The sequence below is a fragment of the Mchenga conophoros genome, linkage group LG3 (assembly GCF_057382185.1).
Source record: "Mchenga conophoros isolate Kocher_MC1m ecotype Shallow Benthic linkage group LG3, M_conophoros_male_GT1.1, whole genome shotgun sequence".
NCBI classification, from domain to species: domain Eukaryota; kingdom Metazoa; phylum Chordata; class Actinopteri; order Cichliformes; family Cichlidae; genus Mchenga; species Mchenga conophoros.
Genome location: NC_140528.1, coordinates 1611961 through 1624190, shown reverse-complemented (window position 1 = coordinate 1624190; position 12230 = coordinate 1611961). Strand labels below are relative to the sequence as shown.

The 12230-nt window shown below is 40.8% G+C and overlaps 1 protein-coding gene across 1 annotated transcript in view; it reads right to left on the bottom strand.

The window, feature by feature from the left end:
* The window catches only part of LOC146576948 (stonustoxin subunit alpha-like), a 15881-nt gene extending 10841 nt beyond the window's left edge, over positions 1 to 5040 (bottom strand). The window contains exon 1 of the mRNA XM_085267601.1: positions 5018 to 5040. Within this exon, the coding sequence (XP_085123727.1) occupies positions 5018 to 5040 (23 nt within the window). The remainder of the gene's footprint in view (positions 1 to 5017) is intronic.
* Positions 5041 to 12230: the final 7190 nt, after the last annotated feature.

The window sequence follows — 12230 nt, the reverse complement described above, 5'->3', positions numbered from 1 at the left end:
CTTAATGTACTGAACAAGACGTTACAAGGCCAGGGGCAACTTGTCAGTGCTGCCTATGACAACGTGAGAGCATTCTCCACAAAACTGGCGCTCTGGAAAGCTCAGCTCTCTCAGACAAACCTTTGCCATTTCCCAGCATGCAAGGCACTCGTGGATGCAGGCACACCATTCAGTGCTGACGAGTATGTTGATGTCATTTTGAGGCTACAGGAGGAATTTGATCACAGATTTGCTGACTTCAAGACACACAGAGCCAGCTTTCACATTTTTGCGGACCCCTTCTCCTTTGATGTGCAAGATGCCCCTTCTGTGCTTCAAATGGAGCTCATTGAGCTGCAGTGCAACTCTGAACTCAAAGCAAAGTTCAGGGAGGTGAGTGGAAAAGCAGACAAGCTTGGACAATTTTTGAGAGACTTGAGCCCTAGTTTCCCTCGGCTTTCCCGAATGTTCAAGCGGACCATGTGCCTTTTTGGTAGCACATACTTGTGCCAAAAGCTCTTCTCCACTTTGAACTTCAATAAGTCCAAGTACAGGTCCAGACTTACGGATGATCATCTTCAAGACATACTGAGGGTCGCAACTGCTTCCTCCCTCAGGCCAAATCTGGCTCGGCTATGCGAGAGGAAACGCTGCCAGGTCTCTAGCAGCAAGGAGTAGGCAAGAGAAGCCATGTTCAGAAGAACAGTTCATTTTCTACAGTGTTCCATTCATGTTCAGAAGAAGGTTATAGAACTGTTAATACAGACATTTCAATCTAAATACAGCAGATATAGAAGACTGAAAGATACACACAAGTTCACTGACTAAAAATATCTTATTATTATTTTATTTATGTATTACAGATTGATTTATTTTCTTATTAATTCTTAATTTGTTTATTCATTTTTCATATTTTGTGTTAAAAAATAAAAATAAAGAGATTTGAGAAGATTGGAATTTTTTAACCATGCCTTTCTTGTGGAAAACCTAATGCGGCCCAGCCTCACCCAGACTCTGCCTGCAGCGGCCCCCAGCTAAATTGAGTTTGAGACCCCTGTCCTACACCATAAATCAGTAAGAGAGGGTACGACCTCTCTCATGGCCCCAAGTGGTGTGTGCATGCCAGAGCACTCTGGAAGGCACACAGAGTCTTTACAGACTACTAAGGATCAAACCTCTATCATCATCCAATCGATTATAAAACTAAGCATGTATGAGTAAATATTTTTAAGCATATCCCATATGGAAAAGACTAAAAACTTATATGATGAAAGTCATACTCACGAAAGTGGCCACTTTCTCATTACTTTCATATATTGTTTTAGTAAGTATCGAAAACATACAAGTTTCATTATATAATTTTTCAAGGGATCTTATATCTGTTTTCACTCTTGTATGCTTTTCATACAAGTTTCACACAAGACAGATACAAACTTTATAAGATTTATATATCTTTTCCATATGGGAAATGACAATCAACAATATAAAGCTTACAGCTGGTTTTAATAACAACATTTATTTGTTTCTCAAATGAGAAAGAGCTATCGAGAAACACTCCTAAATCTTGAGTTCTTAACTTTTCCAGTGGGCCAAATTCAACATTATCTGCTAATGCTAAATAGGCTGCCGTTATTAACTAATGCTAATTGGATGTGAATTAGCATTATGCACTAATGCTAACACTTACTTTTTAACAATGTGAGTAGCTAATGCTAACACTATTTCCCTTAACTTCATAACAATGTGAACGGCTAATGCTAACACTCTTTTCCCTAGCAATACAACATCTGAGCTGCTAATGCTGAGTAGGTCGCCATTAGCACCTACGTCTAATTAAAGGCAAATACGCATTAGAACCTAATGCTCATATCGTTTTCCTTTGCTTTATAACAATGTGAGCAGCTACTGCTAAATAGCATTAGCTAATAACAGCAGTCTAATTTAATGTAAGTTAGCCTCATTTGCATTATAACGATGTGAGGAGTTAATGCTAAGTATGCTGCCATTAGCAGCTAATTCTAATTAGGGGTGAATAATTATTACCAGCTAATGCTAATATCGTTTTCTCTTCCCTTTTAACAATGTGAGCAGCTAGTGCTGGGTAGGCTGGTGCTAGCAGCTAATACTAAAGCTAAAGCTAATTTGATGTGAATTAGCATTACATTAGTGAGGAGTTAATGCTAAGTAGACTTCCATTACAGGTAATGCTAATTTTAGGTATTTAGGAATTGGCAGCTAATGCTAATACCATATTTTCTTGCATTATAACAATATGACCAGCTAATGCTAAGTAGGTTGCCGTTATTAGCTAATACTAATTTGAGGTGAATTAGCATTATCCGCTTATGCTAACAATGTTTTTTCTTACTTTTTAACAATATGAGTAGCTAATCTGAACATTTTTTTAAATTTAATTTTAACTTTTCCCCTGCGATGTGAAGAGGTAATGCTAAATAGCACGCCATTAGTGGCTAATTCTAATTTTAGATGAAAAAGCATTAAAAGCTAATGCTAATACCATATTTTCTTGATTTATATCAATATCAGTAGCTAATGCTAGGTATGTAGCCATCATTAGCTAATGCTAATTTAGGTGAATTAGCATCATCCGCTTATGCTAACAATGTGTTTTTTTACTTTTTAACAATACGCCATTAGTGGCCAATTCTAATGTTAGATGAGAAAGCATTAACAGCTAATGCTCATACTGTTTGCTTTGTAAGAATGACAGCAGCTAATGATACGAAGTCTACCGTTGTTAACTAATGTTAATTTGATGTGAATTAGCATTATCCGATAATGGTAACTCTTTTCCCCTGCATTACAACGACGTCAGGAGTTAATGCTAAGTAGGCTGCCATTAGGGGCTAACTCTAATTAGGGGTGAACAATTATTAGCAGCTAATGCTAATACCGTTTTCTCTTTCCTTATAACAACTTGAGCAGCTAATGCTAATTTGATGTGAATTAGCATTATATTAGTGAGCAGTTATTGCTAAGTAGGCTACCATTAGCAGCTAAAGCTAATTTGAGGTGAATAAGCATTAGTAGCTAACGCTAATACCCTTTTCTCTTGTGTTATAATGATGTGAAACGTTAATATTGTTCTCAAACAACAGAATGAGAATGAAATATTGATTCTAACAGGGCCCATAAACAGTATTAGCTTAGCAGCATTAGCTTATCAGAGTTTCCATCATGGTCACATAAATCCTTAGCAGAGCAAAGTGGCCTACTTAGCAATAGCTGCTCAAGTTGTAGAAAGCAAGGGAAAACAGTAATAGCATTAGCTGCTAAATGTGCACTTGAGAACAAATTTATTGTTAATTCAGCTGTGAATGTAGAGTTTGTCATTATTTAAGCTTCCATTTCCAAATGTTAGCTGCTCCTGTCTGCCTCTTTGTCACAAACACAGACTGAAATGATTCACAGCCTTGTTTCATCCTTCTGTCACTGTGGACATACAGCATGGGAAACATACACATGGCTGACACTTTATTAGGTACACTGGTATCTATCTCAGGTACACCTGTGACCTAAATGTTCCTGCAACCAGACTCCTTGGAGACCCCTACATAAATATCCATGAACTATCCAGCTAGACTAGTGTGTCTGTCCCTGAAAATATTCCTGCATGTGTGATTGTTCATGTCTCATCTGCAGGAAACAAACAGGAAGTGAGTGAAGGACACAGGAAATGTTTCCAGCTCTTCCTCCTCTATCAGACATTCTCTCCATACCTGAGAGTGTCCAGTCTCCAGCCTGGATCCTTCAGTCCAGCCGACAGCAGCTTCATTCCTGAGGGACCTGGATGATTGTAGCTCAGGTCCAGCTGTCTCAGATGGGAGGGGTTGGAGGTCAGAGCTGAGGCCAGAGAAGTACAGCCTTCCTCTGTGATCAGACAGCCTGACAGACTGCAGACACACAAAACAACAATCAATCTGTCAACAATCGTTTTCTCTTCGTCACAATAACATCTATCCATCCATACATCCATTCAATGTAACTTTATTTATAAGTGACAATACCCAACAGACAACAACAGTCATCTGAAGCTGTTTAACAGTGTAAGGTAACCGCCTCCACTGTGAGCAGCACTTGGTGATGGTGGGAAGAAGAACTCCCTTTGACACAAAGATCCTCCCAGTGAAAACAGGCTCCAGGAGGAGCATCTACCATGACTGGTTGCAGGGTGAGGGGAAAGAGAAGAACATGAACATCAAGAATGCAGCGAGTGGTAAAATAATAATAATAATAATGGATTGGATTTATATAGCGCTTTTCAAGGCACCCAAAGCGCTTTACAATGCCACTATTCAGTCACTCTCACATTCACACACTGGTGGAGGCAGCTACGGTTGTAGCCACAGCTGCCCTGGGGCAGACTGACAGAAGCGAGGCTGCCATATCGCGCCATCGGCCCCTCTGGCCAACACCAGTAGGCAAGTAGGGTAAAGCCCAAGGACACAACGACCAGGACAGAGAGCCCAGGGATCGAACCGGTGACCTTCCGGTTACAGATGCGATTCCCAACCCCCTGAGCCACGGTCGCCCTAAATAAAGATTTGACCTCAGTGTGCTCAGTGTTCCTGTCTATTCCTAACATATTCCTAACACGATAGCTGCACTTTAGAGCTCTAAAACTGGAACTGACACATAAAAATACTGAGAACACAGACTAGCAGCCACTGCATGGCCTCGAGTACGTATGTGGTGCGTTCAAAGAGCATCAGCATAGACATGGTGGGTTCAACAATATAGGACATAACAATTTCTATGGCGAAAATACTATCAATGAATGAGCCATAACATTTTAGCCATGTAAACATGTTATCAGTGGGCTTTCCAACAACTTGCATTGATCATTAAAGGATAAAATACGTGAGTCGAGGTCACTACGAGCCATGCGAGGGTCAAACATGGCAGAGAACCTTCCAGCAGCATCTTGGTTTATAATCCGCCTTTGGATCATCAGTTTAGGAGATGAAGGATCCAAGTAAAATAACAAGTTAAAAAATATGCAGCTATGGTCACTCACATGGACATCCTCCACACATACATCATGTATATTTAAACCCAGGGAGAAAACAAGATCCAGTGTGTGACCCTTTGTATGTGTGGGGCCAGAAACATGCTGCCTAAAGTTAAAAGACTCAGTGACAGTGATGAGCTCAGCAGCAGTGTTACAGGATGCTTCATCAATATGACGGCTCAAATCTCCCAACCTTCTCCAATGAAATGATGGATGTCAGAAGGTCATTAAATTCAGTTAGAAAGACCCCATCAGGTAGAATAAAATACAATAACTGGTTTTTAGAGAACTGACCATCATCTGTGACTCAAATGCAGAAAAGGAGTCCGAGGTCATCAGACTGCATGTGAATCTGTCCTGGTAAACAACAGCGAGTCCTCCACCACGTCCTAAAAGACGCGGAGTTCAGATGACGGAGCAGCCAGCCGGGCAGATTTCATTCAAGTGGACATAATCAATGTTCCCTCTAAGCTGCGCACGGGCGCAATCCGCTGACACGCTCTCTGCACACAGAGTATCTGCATTGCGCACAAAAAGATATCTAACAGGCTGTGAGGCTCCTGAACTCTCTGCCCCCCTCTCACGGACAATAACCATATCCAACTTCTTAATAGCAATGAACTGGTCTGCATTGGTGCATCATATCTTTATTCTCTTCCCCCTCCTGCCCCCCCCTCCTTCTTAAATAGATAACTATCATATCTGATATCATATCTCACAGTACAATAATATTGAATGGGTTGCATTGTTGTACTTTGTCATGTTTCTCAGGTCTTTGTCTGATTTTCTACGAACATTACTTGTCATGTTCTCATGTTGTTGCTAAGGATTGTCTTATTGCATTGGAGTCACACTGGGTTAAATATGTACACTTGGGTTTTAAGGGGTATTTATTATTTTCTTCTTTTTTTGGGGGGTTGTATGGAAGCCCCAAACGCAATTTCATTGTTCTTGACAATGACAATAAATAAATAAATACTAAATACTAAATACTAACCTGAATTGAAATTAAAATAAATACGTTAACAATTCTGCTTTGCAGTGTTAGTCAGTGACTGGCTGCTCCAGTATTTAGAACGATGCCGCCTTATCCCATAGTCCAGCCAATGATTCACATTCGTATATACGCAGCTAATCAACGTCGCTGACGGGCTATGACAGCGTCCTCATGTGCCGACACCGGTGTTTTGGTTGATGTAGAGTGAAGCCACGTTAATGACAACGTGATCCAGTGATCCAAGGGACCGCTCAGGGAGTTTGTGTGTTCGCTCAGACACATGAAACATTAGAGGGAACATTGGACATAATTCTTATTTTGCTGCCACGTCTCAGTCAGACACATGAAATCTAGAGACTCTTTAATAAAGAGATCGCTTAGAATAAATGATTTGTTTGTTATGGAGCGAACGTTAAGCGGGGCCAACCGAGTTGATGACGGTCGATCTGCAAAATCAACAGCTGACTGCAGCGGCACTTGAAATAAAGACAATGCAGACCTGTGGACCTGCTGGGCAGGGCAGCGACTCCAGAGCTGGGGGAAGCAATGATCGATGAGCAGACATAGCTGTTATCAATAAAAACAGTGAACGTTTGACGGACACACCGTGAGAAAAACTGCTTCTGAGCCACAGAGCCCAGGTCCCAGTCACCGGCGTAACATATTAACTAAATGTCAGGAGAGGAAGTGGACGCAGGCACCAGGATTCTCCCCACAGCCAAGAAGCTAGCCTCTGGTAGCTTCTCAGTTTCACCTGGACGTCGGCCCTCGTTCCCCTTTTCCATCTCTTGAGGGTGAAAGTCCTGCGGGTTGTGAAGAGTAGCACACCAGGGGAGGAAGAGTTTTTCTATTCAGCTGTTACAGTAGCTCTCCACTGAATCTTTGATGTTAAACCCTTTAAGACCTACCATAGAACCAAGTCTGCCAGAGCTTATCTTTAGATTTTTACATGCTGTAGTGCAGACCTTCCCAAACTGTGGTGCCCGCCCCCTAGGGGGGGCGGAGAGCCATGGCAGGGGGGGCGCGGTATGAAAAGGGGGGGGAACAAAACGCTTGAACACTGCTAGCACGGCGCCCACAGAAACGCAAAGCAGGAGATGAAGCATCGCTGAATATGTTTCCAAACCAACTTCATTCTAAGCCAAAGACTAGAAAATATGGTGAAGCAAATCTGCCCTTTGGCTTCACCTGCACAGGTGCTGAGGTAGGTCCCTGCGTCGGGAGCAGCGCTGGGCTCTTCCAATCATGGACAAACAGGATCCCACATTCTTAATTTTTAGTTCACAAACACTTGTTGTAGTGACTAACTACTCCTGACATGTTGGAGATGTTTGCTCTTTATAGAGTAAAGTTACAGCGGGATACAAATAACATCAGGCTGATCCTGCCACGATTTGTTCCCTCGATTCAAATCACAGACAAACAGGATCCCACAGCTGTTTATGTTTTTGAACCCATTTTGCACAGAGAGGCATTTTTTGAAAATGTATTGACAGCAATGTTGATTAGTATTACAGAAGAAGAAGAAACAACTACCCGTGACGCCTTTGTAAATGGAGGGACAGTAACTGCGTGTGAAACCTGCAGATACTCAGAGTAACAGTATTTTGTCTCTGTCTGCCATTCTGCAATTCATCTCACATAAACAATAACGTGACGTGAAAAAAGGCGCAACCTTTGACGTTGCCAGATGAACTCTGTATTCCTCGTCCGCAAAAAAGGAGTTTTAAAAAAATCTCAGTTTTTGGTGATTTGAAACACTGTTTGGATGAAACAGCTGCGTTTTCAAAAATACCAGTGTAGGTGCGGACGTAGCGTAAAAGATTTAGTAGTTTATTTTCTTACTACCTGTAATTTATTGCAGATTACTTGTATTTGCTTAATTGTTTACTAAATGTTTGAGGTGTGAAATAAACCGCAATGGAGCAAAATATGGGCGTGTGTGGTTGGAGGATGTGTTAGTGCGTGTGCGTGCTGTTCACGCGCCGGGGGGGAGGCGAACGTTTTTCGTGTAAAACAAAGGGGGGCCCAGCAAAAAAAGTTTGGGAACCACTGCTGTAGTGCCATTTTGGGGAGCAGTTCAAGTTGCTATACATCAATACAACCGTTATAGCCCAAATTTTAATAATATGTATGCATTCAGTCCATAGTAACTACATATACATATATACATATACAGCAAAAAGTGCAATAAACTAGAACAAATTGAAAATTGTTTTGTTTTGTATTTTTACATATATTTGTAGTTAGAGAAATTTAAGAGGTTTATCCCTCAAAACGGAAGAACTAAAAAAGTTGCACAAAATAGTTTCCAACCACAGGAAATGTAATTTGAGTGTATCCATAGTTGTATTTTTGAGATACACCAAATTGTATATACTGCATGAAAAACTAAAATAAATACTACCATGTGAATTTGCAAGAAAAACTTCAGTGCATCAAAATAAACTATTTCCAACTGTGTAATTTGAGTTCTAAGCCTCCCAGAAACTATACTGAAAGGGTAAACTCAAACATGACTTTTAAAAACACCAGTGTAGGCTTCAAGGTAAAAAACAAACAAACAAACAAACAACTAGAATTTTCGCAAAAACGACGTCACTTCAGGTTTCGGGCAGGTAATGGCGGACATACGATAGTTTGGGCTGACATCTATTCCAACGTAGGAAGTGCTATGAACAGCTGATCGGATTGGCAAAGCGTGTTTCTGGAATATTACTTTTTTGTTGCTGCAAGTGCTTTTCATGCAACTTTTGCAAAGCTATGTGTGGAAGGAAACGGTGACCTAGGATAAGCTGGATACATAAGATGTAAGTACAACTCCGGTTTCACATGCAAAAATAAAAATTATTGCACTAGCTTGTGTGGTTGCCGATCTACAGGCATTTAAAAATAGTTACGCAAAACTGAGCGTTCCCACTCTGACCGGCCTTAAAGGGTTAACAGTATCTCCCAATCATAATTTAAAGCAGCAGAAATTAAGTCAGAACTCAAAAGAGCAAAAATGACATTACAAAAAATGATTGACGACAGTGAAAAACTACATTGTTGCCTCCAGCAAGCTGCAGCGGCGGCAAAGCCAAACACAGGCGCCATCTTGTTTGACAGAAGAACGTAGCACACAGCAGCTACAAGCATAGAGTGCACCACTATTGTTCAAATGGAAGAAATAGAAAACACTCAATAAATCCTTCCACAGCTGAAACTAATGTAGACAATGTCAGGGGAGGAAGTCAAACTGAACTTATGACACCAAGCACGATAACTACCAAAATAATGCAGGAAAAGTAAACTAAGAAACCCTAAAGCAACTAAACAGAGCAGCTAGCAATAAACAAGAAGTGTAAACTATAAAAACATAGAAGCTAAATGCTAACATGGCTAACACTATCATCACTGTATGTAGCCCGACTCTTCTCACAGCAACATACAACTGTCATGGCTAGACATCTCACTGATTGGCTCATGTTAGCTTGTGAAAATATAACGTCCCAGCAGTACTAGCTGTTTTATATACTGTTTAAAATAAGCTAAATGTGCTTATAATGTGTAAATAAAGGCTGAAGCAGCTAGCACTGTTAGCATCAGCACCAAGCCCTGTTACATTTGTACACTGTTAGAGCAATGGCTCCAATCTACAGCCTTTAAAATAATGATTAAAATGCTGTGATTGCAGCCATTCCCCAACTCTCTGTGAATGGTTCTCATGGCTATTGATCAGTGGGCTTTGATCAGTGGGCTTTGATCAGTGGGCTTTGATCAATGGTCATGAGAATTTGCATAATTATGATTAAGGAACTGACCTCCCAGCCCATTGTTCCTTCAGTGGGCTGGTTTCAGTCATTATGCAAATGTACTGTTTATAAGATTGAAACCTGCAGTCAGCCGAGATTGAAGAAGTCACCTGGATGATGATGAAACATTTCTCCCACAAAACGCTACGTCCAGATGAACAGAATCAACTTTTGGAGATTTACTTACCTGGATGATTATTGGTTATTGGTAACTTTATTGTCCCTAATGGGAAATTGATTTGCAGTATGTCCGTACAAACAAACAAACAGGCAACCAACACATCACATACACACTCCAAAATAATATAATATAATATAAGCCTGAGAAAACAACCTAGATTTTTCATCAAAAAAGTACAATGTGCAATGGCAACAACACATATGGTTCAGTGTTATTAACTATGATAATAGCAGTAGGTACAAAAGACAATCTATGTCTCTTTGTCTTCACTGCAGGCACTTTATAATGACGACCTGATGGAAGCAGTTGAAAATCATTAAAGAGAGGATGATCTGAACACAACATGACAGAGGTCGCCTTCCTCAGCACCTGCCTGTTATAAAAGTCCACAAGCTGGACCTGAGACCTCCCTGAAATCTTACCAGCCACTTTAACCAGGTTGTTAAGTCTGGTCTTATTATTCAGAGACATATTACCGTACCAAGCAATGATACAGAAAGTTAAAACAGATTCAATAAAACTTTTATAAAAAACGAGTCATCATTGCAGATGAAACATTGAAACCTCTCAACCTCCTTAAAAAGTCTTTGTTGAACCTTTTTCACTGTAGCAGCAAGATGTGACTCAAAGCACAGAGCTTTATCAAGAACAACCCCCAAATACTTATAACTGTCCACCAGTTCAATGGCTGCACATTTACCACTGTTAGCGCAGGATGAGGGGATGTCTCCCTGAAGTCAATAACCATGTCCTTGGTTTTCAAGGTGCTGATCATTAAGAAGGACTGATCACACCACGAAACAAACTCATCCACAACAGGCCCATGGGAATCCTCTTCACCATGAAGGAGGCTTACAATGACTGTGTCATCTGCGTATTTAATGAAATGCCTGTTGGCCTGTGTACTGCGACAGTCATTAGTGTACAAAATATACAGTAGAGGAGAGAGACAACAACCTTGCGGTGAGCCAGTGGAAGAGTTCAGCTGTTTGGAAAAACAGCCGTTCACTCTCACACACTGAGATCTGTCAGTTAAAAAGGTTAAAACCCAACCAACGAGATTAAGATCAAGTGTAAACTGGTTAAGAAGTTTATCAGCTAAAAGATGTGGCTGGATAGTATTAAAAGCTGAAGAAAAATCAATAAATAAGAGCTGAGCATGAGCTTTGGCGCCATCAAGATGGCGATAAAGGAAGTTCAACAGAGTGACCACTGCATCATCAACACGTCTACGAGGCCTGTATGCAAATTGTAGAGGGTCTATAAGCTTCTCTACTTGCTAACTGAGAGTCTGAACTAAAACCAGGAAGACTTATCTTATTACAGTCACTGTAACGGTGACCAGTCATGTGTTTCATGCCTGCCCAGGCCACCCTTAAGTTATTGCTACCCATCTCCGCCTCTACCTTATCCTTGTATTTTACTTTGGCTTTTTTAATTTCTGATCTGATCTCCTTCCTAATTTCTCTAACTTTCAAGATATTCCCTTCAATAAAAGCTTTTTTCCTTTCATGAATCAGCCTCATAAGACCTTTTGAAGACCATGGTTTGTTATTAGGAAAAAAATGGAGATGGTGTCAGTCGCATTCTTAGGATTCGCTTTAGGGTGGATGTAAACAATGGTGACGTTGATCTGTGGGAATTCCCTCGGCAGATAAAACGGCCTCAAAGACACAGAGAGGAGCTCAATGTCAGGCAGACACACTTGTCTACGAACGGTCACATTTTTACACCATTTCTGATTTATATACAAACACACTCCTCCTTGAGATTTCTGGGTAGCTCCGGGGTCTCGATCCAAACGTATGGGAAACCAAAAGCCATTTAGTTCCAGAGAACAATCAGGGTCAGAGTCCTTGAGCCAAGTCTCTGTGAATGCCATTAGACATGTATCCCTGTAGCCACGCAAGTGTGCGACATTCAAATGCAGTTCATCCAATTGACTCCTCAGAGACTGCACATTAGCCAGGATTATTGATGGTAAAGGAATGACTCCAAACAACCGTCAGGATTGCCAATAAAATCATGCGAAATAAAAAACCCATCTTCGTTAAAAGAAGTTCCACAAAGCACAAGCCGATGCTATAGAATTTCCTCAGGCAAAAAAATATATATATAAAGGAATAAAAGAATGAAATAAAATAAGTTAAAACACTGACACTGACAGAGAGAGACAACCTGCTGGTCGCCACAAGAGCAGCGCCCCTCTTTCTAGTCTAGTCTAGACTGAGAATGCATCAAGACCAC